Raw genomic sequence first — 20,770 nt, 5'->3', positions numbered from 1 at the left:
CCTGTACATGTTATCCTTGTAAAGAGACTAAATAATAATAGACCTAGGCTGGGATTCAGTCAGAAACCAAGCTATAGTGGCATGACATTTTATAGGACATTTCTAAAATGAATCTGACATCTGCAGCATTTAGCTTGAATGCGATCTAATGTTAAAGTGGTATTATGTTTATATTTTTTTCAAATGAATTAATTGTGAAGCTGATGTCTTAGACCAATAAATATTCAACCTATATCATGGCAAGCCTAAATAAATTCAGGACCAGAAGAACACCTATTAGTAGATGGGTTTACTTATTTATTTTGAAGCCGACATTGAATATCCCTTTGCGCATGGTGTTCTTAAATAGCACTTTGGATGGTGTATCAATACACCCAGTCACTACAAAGAAACAGGTGTCCTTCCTAACTCAGTTGCTGGAGAGGAAGGAAACCGCTCAGGGATTTCACCATGAGGCCAATGGTGACTTTAAAACAGTTACAGAGTTTAATGGCTGTGATAGGAGAAAACTGAGGATGGATAAACAACATTGTTGTTACTCCACAACACAAACCTAAATGACAGAGTGAAAAGAAGGACGCCTGCACAGAATAAAAATATTCTAAAACATGCATCCGGTTTGCAACAAGGCACTAAGGTAATATTGCAAAGAAATTAACTCTGAGCAAATTCAACAAATCACTCTCCTCTTTTACATGCACCGCAATATCCCGTTATTATTTTGGGATAGTCAAGTATTCTGTTTTTGAGTTGCCGCATATAAACATATCCGTTTGCATTAACCAGAAAAGTCTTATGTCCCGGTTATGAGAAACCCTGGGATATGCTGATCTTAGATGGGATACTGGGGCATGTCAACATCTTGTGCCGTTTACTGTTGTTTTTCACGGTCTGTGCAGGTTCAGTTTCGTATATATCATCACTGTTGTGATGTTTTCATCTAATTGTCAAACAAATCACTTCAAGAAGCAGGATACCTGCTCAGTTCAATACACAATCTATTTAGCTGATATGCTGTGTTGAACTGTATAGTTACTGGCTACTTTTACCCCTAATTTAGAAACATTTCTGATTATAATTTTCAACATTTGTTGGCCATATTATAATTTCCGACTTATGGTAGGTCATTTTTTGTTGTTGTCAACTATAGTAAGATGTCTGCATCTTCTCTTCTGTCATAACTTGTTGCCCCAGAAGACTAAATAAAGTTGTGCTCACCTGTATGTCTTACATTGATAGAATGAATGCATTAGTAATCTAGTTAACACAGGTAAAGTTGTCTGTTTATAGTTTAGGGACCGGGGTGAAAATTCAATCATTTAAAAACAGTGGAAACCGTTTATAAGGAAATGAAAAGCTGAGAAAACTATGAAACATATTTCTGATAAGACTTCAGTTCGACTTGGGTGCATATTTTATGTGGTTGAAATACTGCCTGCTTGCATAACAGTGTCAAAGATAACAATTACATGCACATTAGCATTTTCTCAAGAGTTGCTGAAAGAAATATATCATATTTCTCCACTCCTGTTTCCAGAGATAAAATTAACATTTGTTGTATAATTTTCTGCAAGAAATGCATAATTCTGCAGGAGTTAATATTATATTTGACTACATGTGAGAGGTTATAGGCCTACAGTCAGTGTCCAGATTTCACTTACTATTCCATTTAACCTATATTAAATTAAATTAGGACTATTGTGTTTATTCATGGTAAATGGATATTTGTGAGCAGGATATCAAAGGTTCATGTAAACAGCTTATCCCGAATAAGACCTTAAGCGGGGTATGATCTACTATCCGGAATACTGAGTGCATGTAAACGTGGTCACTGAGTACCACTCTTCATATTTTCAAGCATGGTGGTGGCTGCATCATGTTATGGGTTTGCTTGTCATCGGCAAGGACTAGGGAGTTTTGGGGGGGGGGGGGGGATAAAAAATAAACAGAATAGAGGTGAGCACAGACAAAATCCTAGAGGAAAACCTGGTTCAGTCTGCTTTCCAACACTGGGAGACAAATTCACCTTTCAGCAGGAGAATAACCTAAAAGACAAGGCCACATCTACACTGGAGTTGCTTACCACAAATGTTCTTGAGTGGCAAAATATATGGCAAGACTTGAAATGGCTGTCAAGGAATGATCAACAACCAACTAAACAGAGCTTGAATAATTTGTTTTAATAATACATGGGAAAATATTGTACAATCCAGGTGTGGAAAGCTCTTAGAGACTTACCCAGAAAGACTCAACACTATAATCACTGCCAAAGGTGATTCTATGTAATGACCCAGGGGGTTGAATACTTATCAAGAAATATGAAGTTTTTTTTTTCTTCCATTGTTAAAAATAAAGTTAGAATTTAGAGTATCGTTGACAAAAAAATTAATCTATTTTAATCTCACTTTGTAACAACAAAATGTGGAAAAAGTCAAGGGGTGTGAAGGCACTGACGGAGTCACTGACTCTTATTGTTACCAAGGAATTGTGCATGCATGATATAGGCATGTGAAGTAACATCACTTTTCACGGGGGGCTGGCTGGGAACAAAATAAACATTTCGTAGGGCCCTCCCTGCACACTTCGGAAGCTTCAACACAGACCATTATTGGTTTACACAAAAGTGTATATCCACAAAAGTCAGCTCCACATACAGGTGCACCACACCCATATTCAGTGCCTGGTGTAAGTGTTCACTATCCTAAAGTAATTCGGTTGTGTTGCACATTTCACAAACTTCTCTACACGTTTTGTCTTATCTTTATTAACGGCATCACAGCATCAACTTAAACAGTTATTAAGAAATGTGTCCAACTACTAGAAGTATCCCATATAGTGTGTTTTCAAGATGAAGGGTGGGGACTAGATCCTGGGACAGGGACAGGTTGAAGATGTCCGAGAAGATGCCCGCCAGCTAGTCAACACACATTCTGAAGACGAGGCCAGGGGTGCCATCTGAGCCGGGTGCTTTGTGAGTATTAACAGTTTTGAGAGTTTTCGTCAGGTCAGCCTCGGAGAGGGAAAGCACCTGGTCTTCTGAAGCAGCGACAGTCTTCCTGGATGGCTTTTGCTCAATCTAGCTAACTATTTATTTGCCTAAACACTCATATTTGTAGGTGAATACATTGCTGTCTATTCATTATTCATTAATACCAATATGCCAATACGCTAGTGTCAGTGTTCAGTGGCATGTTAGCTAGCGCAACAGCTAAGGTAGCCACAATTATGAGCTGACTTGACATTAAAGCAAAATTTCACTTTTTATATATATTTTTGTCTTCGAAAAAAATGTTTTTGCTTTGTCATTATGGGGTATTGTGTGTAGATTTAATCCATTTTAGAATAAGGCTGTAACGTAACAAAATGTGTGAAAATTCAAGGGGTCTGAATACTTTCCGAAAGCGCTGTATACAGCCGTTTTCTTTAACGATTAGTTAGGTTAAAGGTAGCAGGGGCTGGTCACAGACGGATTGTATAGCAATCCTGCTGGTCACAGACGGATTGTATAGCAATCCTGCTGGTCACAGACGTCAATTCAACGTCTATGCCACGTTGGTTCAATGTAATTACATTGAAACGACTTGGAAACAATTTTGAGTCAACCAGTGTATGCCCAGTTGGATGATATTCATGTCAACCACCACCTAACCTTCTACTGAAACCTGTGTATTGCCTCGTTCACGTCATGTCGGGAACTCGGAAATACGACCTTTCTACAGGGAACGAGGAGGAAACTCAGGTATGTTCTCTGGAGCCCGATCTTTCCTACATGCTAAACTCTGGTCTCATGCATCACTGAATAATGGCAACAAACATGGCCGTGGTTTCGTCTTCAATGGTGAGAAGGGTACTTGTGTTCCTCCGATCACTCCAACATAAAGTGAACGTGGCATAATATATCCCCGGTGAAGGCAGGGGCCTATCTCATATCTTCAATAACTCTTATGGAAGGAAGTGAACATTTCCCATGTTAAGCATATGGAATGAATTCTACATGTTATGACTTTTAATACAGTTTTATACACTTTCTTGACATGTACTCTAATTATTTTGTGCACTACAATTCTGTCAATGGATAATACTAAGTGATTAGCCCGAGAAGAAATAACTTAGTACATTAACTGTTCTAAGTTATTGTTACATTAATCATTGTAATACACAAACAAGAGAAAGGAGGGTATAGAGGAGACTTTGTATTGTTGACATTTAGGATAAAGAAGTTGAAAGCAAGGGTTATTTGATGTCAGATAGGAAGATAACTGTTCAAAAATAATAGTCTCCATCACCTTGCTCCTGTTTCTCATCGTTCTATCGTCACTCCATGTGTAGTGGGGAGATGACTACACCAAAAGAATAGAGGCGTAAAGACTCCAGCCACCCAAGTCATAGACTGATCTCTCTGCTTACCGCACAGTGCACGAAGTCTGGAACCAACAGGACCCTGAACAGCTTCTACCCCCAAGCCATAAGACTGTTAAACAAGACTTCTAAATAGCTAATCAAATAGCCACCCAGACCACCTGCATTGTCCCTTTTTTGCACTAACTCAATGCACACACACACACTGGACTCTACTCACACATTCTTACACTAACATAACGTACGTGTGGATAGCTGGGGAGGTGGTCCAGAGGGTGACTAGACTTCCCATGCGGGAGTTGGAGAATTTAGCATTTTTCAAACACCTGAAACATGCCTTTCCTTTGTTTCTAGAGCCATAGTCATTATGCTTAATTCTATGTTTAATTTTTTTTTAAATACATCTAAATATGTCTGCATACCTCGTAAGGTGGAGGGGGGGGGGGACCTCTTATGCCTAGAGCTGGCCCTAGTGAGTGAGATCAGGTAAAGTTCTAGAGATGAAGGAATACAGGTACTGTATGTGGAACGTATCAATACCATTTAGAATCTGTCCCAGTTCAATGAGAGGATGTCTAAACACAAATGGGGAATGTCAGCCATGAACTATTCCAATGACAGTGATCTGAAAAATACACTATATTCCCAATGTAGTACACTACTATTGACCTGGTCAGAAGTGGGTGTCATTTGGGACAGAGCCAGTAACTCTGCTGTGTATGAAAATCTTTTGTCTTCTTTATCGTTATCTCCTCCCCTCCTATCACTACACCACAAACCAGCTTCAACACAGTCCATTTAAACGTCAAATACAAACCTCGGAATACTATTACTATAGTGTTTGTTAATGTCAGACATAAACATACAAACAACTGTAAGGTACTGGTGAAACGCAGTATTTTAACGTTTCAGGAACTTGCTTATCCAATTGGAAAATACATTTGACAATCCAAATCATGACCTTGTTTTTGTTGTATTTATTTCCCATCACCAGAAATATTTTTTAATCACTGAACAATAGAAGGCCTAACTTAATCTATTCTTAACTCGGGATAGTTGATTGACGATACATCTACAACGATATTAGCACAATATATTGACTGGCAAATCAAGATATTTGCAGTTTTTTATTGTTTGGTCAGTAGCACCACCTGCTGGATAGGTTTAACGTTGCGCCTTAAAATTATGGGTGCATCAAATTTGCCAAATTTAGGGCTGGTTTCCCGGACAGCTCCATTGAACATGCTTTTAAATCTAGTACTAGGCTTAATCTGTGTCCGGGAAACCATCCCAAATAGTATAGTTAGCAAGTAAGTGAAACTACCTGTTCCATGCCACTGAGAAAAATTGCATAGAGACGGATAACCAATAGAAAACATATCAATGGCGCTCAATGCAAACCAATATACATCAAAAACATACACCATGGTGAATGTACAAGATTAAAACATTCCATTTGATAGAATATAAATACATTACATTTTTATTAATTACATCTCTGAAGATCTAATCAGTCCGATGAAGTAACTGCAGAAAAAGAACTAAGCCGAATGAAGCATCACATATGGGGACTGTCACCACCAGCATGACTAGTATCTATGTGGGCCCCTACCACAGTTTACACAGCTCAGCAGTATCATTAGCTCCATAGAGACGAAACCCAGGATAGAGGGGCTGAGGAAATGTGGTGTGGACTTTGTGGAGGAGGGTCATTGTGTCAGAGATGCTGTAGAAGGACAGAGTACCTGCCTTGTGATCCAGGTACACTCCCACTCTGGAGGACCAAGGGCCCGGTACATTAGTCACAACATTATTGTGTATGAAACGATAACCACCCGTAGAGCACCCTAAACTCCAGGACTTGTCATTGGATCCGAATGCATGACCTGCCCTTGTTCTGCTGATGTCTTTATATGAGACTGCTGTATGAACCCAGTGCCCACTCCACTCCACCTCCCAGTAACAGCATCCAGACAGACCCTCTCTACACAGAACCTGGTAGTAGTTGGTGAATCTGTCTGGATGGTTAGGATATGATTGGGCTTGATCTGTAAAGGTGACCTTTCTCTTCCCTTCAGTCAGAAAGAGTTCTTCACATGCTGTGTTTGGGTCCAGTGTGAGCTGACAGGAATCTGGGAGAAGAGCAGAGCAGAGACCAGCCGAGTTTAGAACAAGTTGTCAAATAATGAATCCACAATGTTAAAAAAAATACTGTCTTTTTTCAGTAATTTACTGGCAGCACAGTAGCCAGTAGGTTACTGTAGATTTACAGGAAAAGCTTTTTTTGGTGCTACAAAAATACAGTATGGGTTGGTACTGCAATATAGTAAATGATTGGCAGCACAGTAGCCAGTAGGTTGCTGTATTCTGTGGCTGTACCCATTTCCCACAATGCACCATACGTGTTCAGTATGCTGCAGTAAATGAACAGCAAAACAGTTAATACAGTAATTTATTGTACAATTACAGCAATTGCTAACAGTGTAGCTGAATGTCATTGAGCCCCCATAATGCATTGCTTTTACAGTACTGTAACAAAGAATTCCAGTAGCTAATTTAAGATTTTTAGCTGTACATTTTCACCAATTTGTTCCAGTGTACCCGGTCTTTGATTATAGCAGAGCAGAGATCAAAGGAGCAAGACAATGAATCAGATAGCTGCAGTACCCAGTCTTTGACTATATCCACTATTGCTATAGTATATATTCCTATCTCAGAGTTTGTGAGGAGTGTCCGTATAAAGAGCATTAGTGATAGAGATAGCATCAACTGAGATTACACCAATCGGATTAAAACAGTTCCTACATTAATATTGAGGTCTATTGAACTTGACCAGTTCTACACACACACACACACACACACACACACACCCTCTTCTGCGCTAAACTATGCCATTAGCTTTTCTTTGCTGCTTAATATTGCTGCCGCGGTAACATCGCTGCTACCCGCTATACATTGTCTGTTTTCTGCTAGTCTCAACACCACCCCAGCCTCCACCTGTTTGTTTCTGCTATTTGTTTCTGTCAGGGGGATCGGTATATATCTCGCTCACTGCCTGTGGTTGATTGATAATGGTAATAACGGTACTCATTGATATGGCATCGAGGCATCCCCTGAAGTAGCATTGCCTAATGCCAAGACCAAATCTATTGTCATCTGTTTTCTAATAAATGGTTAAACGAATGAGGGTTTCCTGTCTGAACTGTTAGTTGCTTTGAATAAAGAGACTCACATTGTAAGAACTGTTCTCTGGTCTTGGGCTCTGTAGGCAAAACATCCACTACAGACAAACAAACACATTCACAGAGAGAGGGAATGTTATCGTCATATCATATTGAACATGTACAGTGCATTGTTGTGTTACAGTGCATTATTACATTACAGCCTTATTCTAAAATGGATTTTTTTTTAAATCCCCCCACAATCTAAACACAATACCCCATAATGACATCACAATACCCCGTAATGACATCACAATACCCCATAATGACAAAGCAAAAACAGATCATTTTTTTAAATGTATAAAAAAAACGAATATTACATTTACATCAGTATTCAGACCGTTTCCTTAAGACTTTATTAAAGCACTTTTGGCAACGATTACAACCTCGAGTCCTCTTAGGTATGACGCTACAAGCTTGGGACTTTCTCCTATTCTTCTCTGCAGATCCTCTCAACCTCTGTCAGGTTGGATGGGGAGCGTCGATGCACAGCTATTTTCAGGTCTCTCCAGAAATGTTCGATCTGGTTCAAGTCCGGGCTCTGGCTAGGCCACTCAAGGACATTCAGAGATTGTCCCGAAGCCACTCCTGCGTTGTCTTGGCTGTGTGCTTAGGGTCATTGTCCTGTTGGAAGGTGAACCTTCGACCCACTCTGATCTCCTGAATGCTCTGGAGCAGGTTTTCATCAAGGATCTATCTGTCCTTTGCTCTGTTTATATTTCCCTCAATCCTGACTAGTCTCCCAGTCCCTGCCGCTGAAAAACCTACCCACAGCATGATGCTGCCACCACTATGTTTCACTGTAGAGATGGTGCCAGGTTTCCTCCTCCTTCAATCTTGGTTTCATCAGACCAGAGAATCTTGTTTCTCATGGTTTGAGAGTTCATTAGGTGCCTTTTGGCAAACTCTGAGTGGGCTGTCATGTGCCTTTTACTGAGGAGTGGCTTCCGTCTGGCCACTCTACCGTAAAGGCCTGATCTGAAGGTTCTCCTTTTGGAAGGTTCTCACATCTCCACAGAGGAACTCTGGAGCTCTGTCAGAGTGAACATCGGGTTCTTGGTCACCTCCCTGAGGTAATCAGTTTGGCCAGGCGGCCAGTTCTTGGAAGAGTCTTGGTGGTTCCAAACTTCTTCCACTTAAGAATGATGGAGGCCACTATGTTCTTGGGGACCTTCAATAATGCAGAACTTTCCCCAGATCTTTGCCTCGACACTATACTGTCTCGGAGCTCTATGGATAATTCCTTCGACCCCATGGCTTGGTTTTTGCTCTGACATGCACTGTCAAATGTGGGACCTTATATAGACAGGTGTGTGCCATTCCAAATCATGTCCAATCAATTGAATTTATCAGAGGTGGACTCCAATCAAATTGTAGATACATCTCAAGGATGATCCATGGAAACGGTATGCACCGGAGGTCAATTTCCTGTCTCATAGCAAAGGGTCTGAATATTTATGTAAATAAGGTATTTCTGTTTTTTATAATAAATTAACAAAAATGTGTAAACACCTGTTTTCGCTTTGTCATTATGTGGTATTGTGTGTAGATTGATGAGGATTATTTTTATTTAACCCATTTTAGAATAAGGCTGTAACGTAACAAAATGTGGAAAAAGTCAAGGGGTCTGAATACTTTCCGAATGCACTGTATATGAATTGTAGGGATCTAAAGTTGATGTTCTTATTATTTTCAACGTACCTGTAGTCGAGATCTTGGTCCATTCTCTTTTAAGGAAGTATTCTAGTTTCTCTCTCAGCTCAGACACAGTCTTACTCACATATCCAAAGTACTGAAGAGGACGGACAGTGATGCTGGGTAAGTCTGAAGAAACACTGGGACTGGAGAGAGACTGATAACTCTGGGGAGTCAGACAAACGGACAGACAAATAATTGAGAGTTTCATTAATTCTACACTGATGTGTCACATGTACAGTTGAAGTTTACATACACTTAGGTTGGAGTCATAAAAACTAGTTTTCAACCACTCCGCAAAATTCTTAGGGCTGCAATCCCATTAACGGGATTGATATGACAACAGCCAGTGAAAGTGCAGGGCTCCAAATTCAAACAACAGAAATCTCAATGAAAATTCCTCAAACATACAGTGTTTTTAATAAATTCATTAAAAATCCTACAATGTGACTTTCTGGATTTTTTTTCTCATTTTGTCTGTCATAGTTGAAGTGTACCTATGATGAAAATTACAGGCCTCTCTCATCTTTTTAAGTCGGAGAACTTGCACAATTGGTGGCTGACTAAATACTTTTTTGCCCCACTGTACATGTATCTTATACCATTTTAAAGGTAATCTTGTTGTTAATCCAATCAAAGTGTCTGATTTCAAATAGGCTTTACAGCGAAAGCACCACAAACGATTATGTTAGGTCAGAGCCAAGCCACAGAAAAACACAACCATTTTTCCAGCCAAAGAGAGGAGTCACAAAAAGCACAAATATAGATCAAATTAATCACTAACCATTGATGATCTTCATCAGATGACACTCATAGGACTTCATGTTACACAACACATGTATGTTTTGTTCGATAAAGTGCATATTTATATAAAAAAATCTCAGTATACATTGGCACGTTACGTTCACTAGTTTAAAAAAGATCCGGTGATATTGCAGAGAGCCACGTCATTTTACAGAATTACTCATTATAAATGTAGATGAAAATACAATTGTTAGACATGGAAATATAGATACACTTCTCCTTAATGCAACCGCTGTGTCAGATTTCAAAAAAGCTTTACGGAAAAAGCAAACCATGCAATAATCTGAGAACGGCGCTCAGAAAACAAATAGATATCCACCATGTTGGAGTCAACAGAAATCAGACATAACATTATAAATATTCACTTACCTTTGATGAACCTCATCGGAATGCACTCCCAGGAACAAATCCAAAGTCATGAAGCGCGTTACCTAGTTGCAGACGAAATGTCAAAAAGTTCCGTTACCGTCCGTAGAAACATGTCAAACGATGTATGGAATCAATCTTTAGGATGTTTTTAATTTCTTTGTCTTCAGAAAAGCAAAGGAACGCAGCTACCTCTCATGTGAAATGCACGTGACCAGCGTGTGACTGCTGGCAGACCTCTGACTCATTCCTCTCTCATTCGGTCCCACTTCACAGTAGAATCCTCAAACAAGTTTCTAAAGACGGTTGACATCTAGTGGAAGCCTTAGGAAGTGCAACATAACCAATATCCCACTGTGTATTCAATAGGGGCTGGGTTGAAAATCGACCAACCTCAGATTTCCCACTTCCTGTTTTGATTTCTTCTCAGGTTTTTGCCTGCCATATGAGTTCTGTTATACTCACAGACATCTTTCAAACAGTTTTAGAAACCTCAGTATGTTTTCTATCCAATACTAATAATAATATGCATATATTAGCAACTGGGACTGAGGAGCAGGCCGTTTATTCTGGGCACCTTTCATCCAAGCTACTCAATATTGCCCCTGCAGCCATAAGAAGTTATTAACAAACTATAGTTTTGGCAAGTCGGTTAGGACATCTACATTGTGCATGACAAGTAATGGTTCCAACAATTGTTTACAGACACAGTGAATTATAAGTGAATTAATCTATCACAATTCCAGTGGGTCAGAAATGTGAATGAAATTTTTCCAACAATTGTTCACAGACAGATTATTTCACATATAATTCACTGTATCACAATTCCAGTGGATCAGAAGTTTACATACACTAAGTTGACTTTGCCTTCAAACAGCTTGGAAAATTCCAGAAAAATGATGTCATGGCTTTAGAAGCTTCTGATAGGCTAATTTACATTATTTGAGTCAATTGGAGGTGTACCTGTGGATGTATTTCAAACTTAGTGCCTCTTTGCTTGACATCATGGGGAAATCAAAAGAAATCAGCCGAGACCCCAGGAAAATAATTGTAGACCTCCACAAGTCAGGTTAATCTTTGGGAGCAATTTCCAAATGCCTGAAAGTACCACATTCATCTGTACAAACAATAGTACGCAAGTATAAACACCATGGGACCACGCAGCCGTCATACCGCTCAGGAAGGAGACGCGTTCTGTCTCTTAGAGATGAACGTACTTTGGTGCAAAATGTGCAAATCTATCCCAGAACAACAGCAAAGGACCTTGTGAAGATGCTGTAGGAAACAGGTAGAAAAGTATCTATATCCACAGTAAAACGAGTCCTATATCGACATAACCTGAAAGGCCACTCAGCAAGGAAGAAGCCACTGCTCCAAAACCGCCATAAAAAAGCCAGACTACAGTTTGCAACTGCACATGGGGACAAAGATTGTACTTTTTGGAGAAATGTCCTCTGGTCTGATGAAACAAAAATAGAACTGTTTGGCCATAATGACCATAGTAATGTTTGGAGGAAAAAGGGGGAGGCTTGCAAGCTGAAGAACACCATCCCAACTGTGAAGTACAGGGGTGGCAGCATCATGTTGTGGGGGTGCTTTGCTGCAGGAGGGACTGGTGCACTTCACAAAATAGATGGCATCATGAGGATGGACAATTATGTGGATATATTGAAGCAACATCTCAAGACATCAGTCAGGAAGTTGAAGCTTGGTAGCAAATGGTTCTTTCAAATGGACAATGACCCCAAGCATACTTCCAAAGTTGTGGCAAAATGGCTTAAGGACAACAAAGTCAAGGCATTCGAGTGGCCATCACAAAGCCCTGACCTGATTCCTATAGAACATTTGTGGGCTGAACTGAAAAGGCATGTGCGAGCAAGGAGGCCTACAAACCTGACCCAGTTACACCAGTTCTGTCAGGAGGAATGGGCCAAAATTCACCCAACGTATTGTGGGAAGCTTGTGGAAGGCTACCCAAAACGTTCGACCCAAGTTAAACATTTTAAAGGCAATGCTACCAAATACTAATTGAGTGTATATAAACGTCTGACCCACTGGGAATGTGATGAAAGAAATACAAGTTGAAATAAATAATTATCTCTACTATTATTCTGACATTTCACATTCTTAAAATAAAGTGGTGATCCTAACTGACCTAAGACAAGGAATTTTTACTCTGATTTAATGTCAGGAATTGTGAAAAACTGAGTTTAAAGGTATTTGGCTAAGGTGTATGTAAACTTCTGACTTCAACTGTATCAAGGCAATATAGTTACCTGCAGGAAATGGATGTGGTCCTCTGTGTGTGAGAGCTGGTCCAGCTCACCGTTTCTCTTCCTCAGCTCAGCTATCTCCTGCTTCAGTTGCTCCAGAAGTCCTTCAGCTTGACTCGCTTGAGCCTTCTCTTGGGCTCTGATCAGCTCCTTCACTTCGGAGCACCTTCTCTCAATGGAGCGGATCAGCTGAGTAAAGATCTTCTCAGTGTCCTCCACTGCTGCCTGTGCAGAGTGCTTTTAGGACAGAGAGAGAGAGAGAAGGCTTCATGTTAAACAGTCTATTCTCTCTTTAACTAGGAGCCCAGACAGCCTGTTCCCCACAGTGGGGATCAGTGAGTTCGGAGAGGGGTCTCTCTCTCTCTCTCCAAGAGAAGTGAAAAGGTGCATCTCTGGTCAATATTCACCTTGAGAGACTCCACAGCCTGTTGGAGCTCCTTCAACTCCTTCTCTCTCTTCTGGACTCTCTGCTGGACCTTCTGCTGACTCATCCCCAGTTGCTTCTGTGGAAAGTCACTATTCAATGAGTTATCAAGCTTTATTTGTCCAGTAGTTCCACTAACACAGTAATGAGACATAGGGCCAATAGAGAGTAAGGTCTAAAATAATGAGGAAATACCTTCGCAATATGATAATTGATATGTTGCTACTGAACTTTGGAGTCATGAAAGGGCATATTCTGAATGATAATGGTGTTTGGCTTGAGAACATGGTGATACATTTGGGGCATCTAGGTTAAAGTAATTATGTACTACATCATACTTTTCGTATTATATGGTAATTTCCACGTAAAATTACCCATGAGCACCAGCATGTGAAGTTCATAGGAGCATATCAAATTGGGTGTCAAATGAAAGCTAAGAGTATATTTTGGTGAAATTAAGGCATAGATACATTTTCAACCATTTTCCATCTTAAAAAGTAGGCACATGTTTCCATCCACAGTTTTTATGCGAGTAAAGTCATGCTATATACAAAAATGTATCACAACAGCTTTGAAGGAAACAGGAAGTTTCCGTCCATTTTTATAAATGCCGACAGAACATTTCTTTGTTAGACATGGTGGGAGGGATCTTTTTGTGTCGGTAAAATGTATTACGCTAGACATTGTGGAAATGCCTTTAAGTGAATATATTGATATAACAATCATCCAATTGGGAGTCACGCGATGGCATGGTGTGTGGTCCTCCAACTAGGACTCGGGAAACCATGCAGTTTATTAGGCTACAGATTAAATAAAGGATGATGAACTTCACAGGGTGGTGAAAGTGCACGCCTTTCCAAGGTCACTGTATGTCAACAAGTCAGTTTGGTGGATGCACACCAATGGCGAAAAAATTTGCATATTTTCTTTACGCATATTTTTAAAAAATTTGCATGAAAATCTGTTGCCAATTGGATGGAAACCTAGCAACTAATGGCTTTGATTTCTGGTCAAACAGATGGAAAAGGGGGTATTAGACAACATCTACCAGAAAAAAAAGTCGTAAAATGTATTAGAAATACATCAATTACAGACCCCTGCCAATTAATATCAACACTTATATTTCGTTTGGATAAATGATTTGCCTTCTGTAAATTTAAGAAACATTGCCTTGTAATTCCGTTACCAAAAACCCGTGTATGATGGAGCTTTGGCCTGGTGACATTACCAGGTGGTAAATTCGTTAATAAACCAATTAGAAAGAGTTCCAAACATCTCTGCCAATAACAGCTAGTTTTCAGTTTCCCCCTCCCCACTCAGACCACTCCCAGACAGTCCAAGCTAAATTCTTGCTTGAGAAATGTATCTTCGCTAAGAAGCTATTTGTTTCTTTTAGACCATTTTAATAGGAAACAATCATGATTTGGTGTTGAAATAAATAAATAAAATTATTTCACTTGAGAAATACTGCGGCAAACATCTTAGTGAGATGTAAAATTGCGCACCTAACACCTCCTCTGCAAATGAATTACGGATTTCTTGCGTTATCTTAGATTAATTCAGACTATTTTGAGAAAGTGTACTGGTTTACGGCATCTCGAGGGACAAACGGTAACATTGCGTTTTCAAGCGTAGGTATGGGGATATGCGAGCGCAGACGTTCACTTCGCCTATCCGAACCTATGTATGCGGAAGAGTGCAAAGCTGTCATCAAGGCAAAGGGCGGCTACTTTGAAGAATCTCAACTAGAAACATCTATTTTGATTTGTTTAACCTTTTTGGGTTACTACATGATTCCATATGTGTTATTTCATAGTGTTGATGTCTTCACCATTATTCTACAATGTCGAAAATGGTAAAATAGAGAAAAACCCTTGAATGAGTAGGTGTGTCCAAACTTCTGACTGTGAGAATATAAAGTACCAGTTTGTGTTACTTCTGCTGTGGGTCAATTATATTTCAAATATATATCATTCAAACAGACTTAGTTCCTACTGTATCTTTAAGTCTTTGTTCATCAGACAGTCACCAACATGTTGAACAGGTCCTACCTGTTTCTCAATTCTCTCTGCTGCAGCTGACACTGTATCATGGCCTTTATGTACATCCATCACACACAGCATACATATACACTGCTGATGTGTACGACAGTAAAACTCCAGCAGTTTGTCATGATGAGAGCAGATCTTCTCCTGTAGTCGAGCTGTGGCTTTAATCAATTTGTGCTTCTTAAAGGCAGGAACTTCATAGTGAGGTTGGAGGTGAGTCTCACAGTAAGAGGCCAGACACGCCAGACAGGACATGAGGGCTTTCTGCTTTCTGGTCCCAGTGCAGAAATCACACGCCACATCTCCAGGTCCAGCATAGCACAGAGTAGGAGGGGTAGCAGCCTGGAGTACTGTCTTCTTCAGTTTCTCAACTACCTCAGCCAACATGTTATTTTTCCTCAGAGTAGGCCTTGGAGTGAAGGTCTGTCTGCACTGGGGACAGCTATAGACCCCTTTCAGAACATTCTTATCCCAGCAGTCCTCAATACACCTCCAACAGTAACTGTGTCCACAGGCAGTAGTGACTGGCTCCTTCAGTAGATCCAGACAGACAGAACAACAGAACTGGTCCTGATCCAGGAGAACTCCTTGCTGAGCCATTTGGACTGTTGTTCACTCTCACACAGACAGATAATCAGATCAGCTTTGTTTTCTCAGGAGAGAGTTTGTGGGAGGGAGAGGGACTTCCTGGTTCTGGCCAGAGGGGTGGGGTTAGAAAGAGAGAGAGAGAACTGGGGTGTGTTCAGCAGGACGCAACGTTTTAGTGCATTCAGATAGAAATATGTTATGTAGAATTAACATGCCACTCCGACATGTAGAATAAGGAATCACTTCGGCTCTATTTGTGTATTTCTATCTGCAATGTTCAAGAACATTTTGCAACTGAACGTGGCCCTGCAGGCAACTTCAAGAGAGAAACAAACCGTTTTGTTCCTAGGTTAGGTCCTGAAGTTTAATATGGAATAAATCAAACAATTAAACATTCTCAAATGCGAGTTATTAGAATATATGAAGTATGTTGTTCAAGGTTCCAGTTTATTTTTGTATAATTAGTTAGGTTGGAGTTAGAAAATACCAAAGTTTATTTTCAGATAAGCAGTGGGTTGGGTTTGAGGGAGTTTAATTAGGCTGAATCAGGGTGCACCGGGCTATGGCCCATGACATGACCGGGCAAAACCGGTGAGGGAGGAACGCCCTTCTCAAATTGAACAGTGGGTGCCCCGGTTGGGCAAGGTTTGCTATCCGCTTTGAACTGGACACTCGGCTCATGCCCAGGACGCAGCCGGTTACAAAATGAATGCAATTACTTTTCACCCAGTGCAAACTCCTCCTACCCAGTTAACCATACCATTTGAGCCCTATCAGTCCCAAGACCCCAGTATCACATTTCAGGTAAGACCCAAATGCAGACTGTGTTGAAGTAACAATGTTTATTATAGCAACAGGGGCAGGCAAACGACAGGTCAAGGCAGGCAGAGGTCGATAATCCAGAGTAGGGGCAAAGGCACAGGACGGCAGGCAGGCTCAGGCAGAGTGGTCAGGCAGGCGGGCGGGCTCAGAGTCAGGACAGGCAAGGGTTAAAACCAGGATCGAGAAAAAGAGAGACATGGGAAAATCAGGAGCTGAGACATAATGCTGGTTGACTTGACAAACAAGACGAACTGGCAACAGACAAACGGAGAACACAGTTATAATTACCCATGGGATAATGGGGAAGATGGGCGATGCCTGGAATGGGGTGGAGACAAGCACAAGGACAGGTGAAACAGATCAGGGTGTGACACCCAGCAAAAATGGTATTTTCATTGACGACTTTCATTCATCTGCATGTCCAGCTCTTATACTGTATTTAGCCTCACAATGAAGTGTTTTACCCATTTCTTTTCAGGATAACCAGGGCTACAAGTGGAACACACAACTATTTGACAAAATCCGTTTTATTGACAAAAATTAAAATACATTTTTATAGGCTGCCAAAGCAAAAACCTGATAAAAAAGAATTTATATGAAAGCTGTACAGAAATTGTTTGCGCACTGGGAAATGAATATCCAACTAGTCGATGACAACTATGTGGAGTTTGTTACAGTATTGTAGACACTATGTCCTAGGATTTCCTAGGATCTTCTATGTAGAAGAACCCCTTACCTTCTAATGACTCTATTGTAGTTTGTGGACATCAAAGAGCAAAGCATGTTCCATGTTGGTGAATCTCAGCTTTTCATAAATACCTTTTAATAGTTTGTTGCTCAAGCCATTCGGAATCTACAGACGTTTAAAAAAACAGAAAAACCTGGCACCAGGCCCCTTCTGGATTCGCCCTTGTCTCACAAACACCCCTCTAGCTCAGCCCCCGTTAATTACACAAACTGGTTGGTATATACAGATGAAGAAGAAATAGACAAATCCAAATGTTCCAACCCAGAAGTCTGTAGCTCAAACACATAATGATTCAAATGGGTTAGAAGTTCAAAACACACCGCCGTTATGGTGGAACTCAATGGGTTAATCGAATCCCCTACCACATCCAATTCCGTTTTTAGGGGGCCCCCAATCAAATTATTATTTAAAAAATGTAGGGAAGTCAACTTACTAGCAGTATAGTAGTAGAATACACAATCTGGAATTTCGAACTTTGGTTGTGCATCAGCAGTTTTCGTCTTGTTATGTCAGTCGCTGATAGTCACTCAATTAGCCCATGTCGTTTAACATTTTATAGATTTCTAGGTAAATTAGTCTAGCCTGCTGTCTAAACTTTGTAGTAATCATGGCCAAATTGCTGACCGGGCACGCAAGATATGTGTCCAGGGGCCCTGACCTCTTGATTTTGTCAGTCACTCTCACTCAGATATCATATGAACGTGGCATAATGCCGTGTGTGTGTGTCAGAACTTCCTATTTCTTAACTGTGATGTCAGAAAAATGACTTATTGTCATTGATGTACATTCTGGCCGGAACACTTATACTACAAACCAATAAGATTTTAGCGAGCTTGATAAGTTAACTAATGTTGCTTAACATTGACAATATTGTCAGACTAGCTACATTATCTATATTGATAGAGGTTGTCAAAAAATGGATTTGTTGTCATCTTTTGGTTGAAAGGTAAAATGTCAGTGGTGAAACGTCACAACCCGGCAACTCGGGCCACAACATTTTCTCTGAGCCTCCCACTTGTTGACTTGGAGGGTAATTTTCTCTGAGCCTCCCACTTGTTGACTTGGAGGGTAATTTTCTCTGAGCCTCCCACTTGTCCGACTTGGAGGGTCATTTTCTCTGAGCCTCCCACTTGTTGACTTGGAGGGTCATTCAAGGGAAACCTCCCAGTCAGAACTAGGAATTTCCGATAACACTGATAGCATGTGAACGCGGCATTTGTCATGGCAAAATATGTAGAATTGCAGGAAATTTGCTTTAAAACTGTCCATTTCTCTTGCCACCCAATGCAAAAATGAGTAGAACGCCATGAAATTTGTTTTAAAACTTCAAACGTTTCTCTCTGCCCCATGGTAAAATGTGTAGAATTGCAGGACATTAACTCTAAAGCTGCACTTTTTTCTCTCTGCTGCCAAGTTGGACATTAAAATGTTTTGCAGGCCCAGGAAAATTCTAAACGGCACCTGTGTAATACATTCCCTCGTGAAGGCAGGGGCCCTCTCTTCGAAATCTTTATGGGGAGGAAGTGAGTCCCATGTTAACAATTCAATATTGGGCTATGTACAATGCTTTGCCTGTTTCAATGAGACAAAATGGTGACAAAAATAAATGACAGTGCCTTTGGAAAGTATTGAGACCCTTTGACTTTCCACATTTTGTTTTGTTACAGCCTTATTCTAAAATGGATTAAATAAAAAATAAAAGATACTCAGCAATCTACACATAATACCCCATAATGACAAAGCAAAAACAGGTTTTAGCTATTTATTTACATGAGTATTCAGACCCATTGCTATGAGACTTGAAGTTTAGCTCAGGTGCATCCTGTTTCCATTGATCATCCTTGAGATGTTTCTACAAACAATTTGATTAGAGTCTACCTGTGGTAAGTTCAACTGATTGGACATGATTTGGAAAGGCACACACCTGTCTATATAATGTCCCACAGTTGACAGTGCATGACAGAGAAAAAAACGTTGGTAGAGCTCCAAGACAGGATTGTGTCGAGTCACAGATCTGGGGATAGGTACCAAAACATTTCTGCAGCATTGAAGGTCCCCAAGAACACAGTGGCCTCCATCATTCTTCAATGGAAGAAGTTTATAATCCCCAAGACTCTTCCTATTGCTGGCCGCCCGGCCAAACTGAGAAATTCGGGGGTCGGGGAGGTGACCATGAACCCAATGGCCACTCTGACAGTGCTCCAGTGTTTCTCTGTGGAGATGGGAGAACCTTCCAGAAGGACAACCATCTCTGCAGCACTCCACCAATCAGGCCTTTATGGTGGCCACTGAGGAGTGGCCAGACGGAAGCCACTCCTCAGTAAAAGGCACATGACAGCCCACCCAAGATTCTCTGGTCTAATGAAACCAAGATTGAACCCTTAAGCCTGAATGCCAAGCATCACGTCTGGAGGAAACCTGGCACCATCCCTACGGTGAAGCATGGTGGTGGCAGCATCATGCTATGGGGATGTTTTTCAGTAGCAGGGACTGGGAGACTAGTCAGGATCGAGGGAAAGATGAACGGAGCAAAGTACAGAGAGATCCTTGATGCAAACCTGCTCCAGAGCACTCAGGACCTCAGACTGGGGCGAAGGTTCACCTTCAAACAGGACAACGACCCTAAGCACACAGCCAAGACAATGCAGGAGTGGCTTGAACCCGATCGAACATCTCTTAATATACCTGAAAATAGCTGTGCAGTAAAGCTCCCCGTCCAACCTGACAGAGTTTGAGAGGATCTGCAGAAAAGAATGGGAGAAACTCCCCAAATACATGTGTGCCAAGCTTGTAGCGTCATACCTAAGAAGACTCGAGGCTGTAATCACTGCCAAAGGTGCTTCAACCAAGTACTGAGTAGTGTCTGAGGTCTGAATACTTGGATAAATGTGTATTTCAGTTTATTTATATATATAATCATTTCTAAAAACCTGTTGTTGCCATGTCATATTGGGGTATTGTGTGTAGATTTATGAGAAAAAAAACACAATTCAATCAATTTTCGAATATGGCTGTAACCTAACAAAATGTGGAAAAAGTCAAGGGGTCTCAATATTTCCCGAAGGCACTATATATACCCGTTTTTGAAACACAATGATGCAATCAAAAATACATTTGGGACTGATTTGTTCGTAAAAAAAAAAAATGTGGGGCAGAAACAGGCCAGTTATCTCAAAATATGAAGGTCAATTATCATTTCTACAAAACTGGTGGTACATTTTTTTTTTTTTTAATAATAATGAATATCATATATACGCTGAGTTTACAAAACATTATACAGACTGACCAGGTGAATCCAGGTGAAAGCTATGATCCCTTATTGATGTCAATTGTTAAATCCACTTCAAACAGTATAGATGAAGGGGAGATGACAGGTTAAAGAAGGATTTTTAAGCCTTGAGACAATTGAGACATGGATTGTG

The 20,770-nt window shown here is 40.5% G+C and overlaps 1 protein-coding gene across 1 annotated transcript; it reads right to left on the bottom strand.

Moving 5' to 3' along the window:
* Positions 1–5,324: 5,324 nt before the first annotated feature.
* On the bottom strand, positions 5,325–15,855 carry LOC109867449 (tripartite motif-containing protein 16-like). The gene is made up of 6 exons (XM_020456616.2): positions 15,194–15,855; positions 13,126–13,221; positions 12,722–12,955; positions 9,282–9,441; positions 7,592–7,639; positions 5,325–6,491 (listed from the first exon to the last, which is right to left on the bottom strand). Exons 1-6 carry the CDS (start codon positions 15,788–15,790, stop codon positions 5,968–5,970), a joined length of 1,659 nt encoding a protein of 552 aa, XP_020312205.1. The 5' UTR covers positions 15,791–15,855; the 3' UTR covers positions 5,325–5,967.
* Positions 15,856–20,770: the final 4,915 nt, after the last annotated feature.

This window comes from Oncorhynchus kisutch, linkage group LG22, assembly GCF_002021735.2.
Source record: "Oncorhynchus kisutch isolate 150728-3 linkage group LG22, Okis_V2, whole genome shotgun sequence".
NCBI classification, from domain to species: Eukaryota; Metazoa; Chordata; class Actinopteri; order Salmoniformes; family Salmonidae; genus Oncorhynchus; species Oncorhynchus kisutch.
The sequence above is the reverse complement of the archived record's forward strand: the minus strand, read 5'-3'. Positions and strand labels throughout refer to the sequence as shown.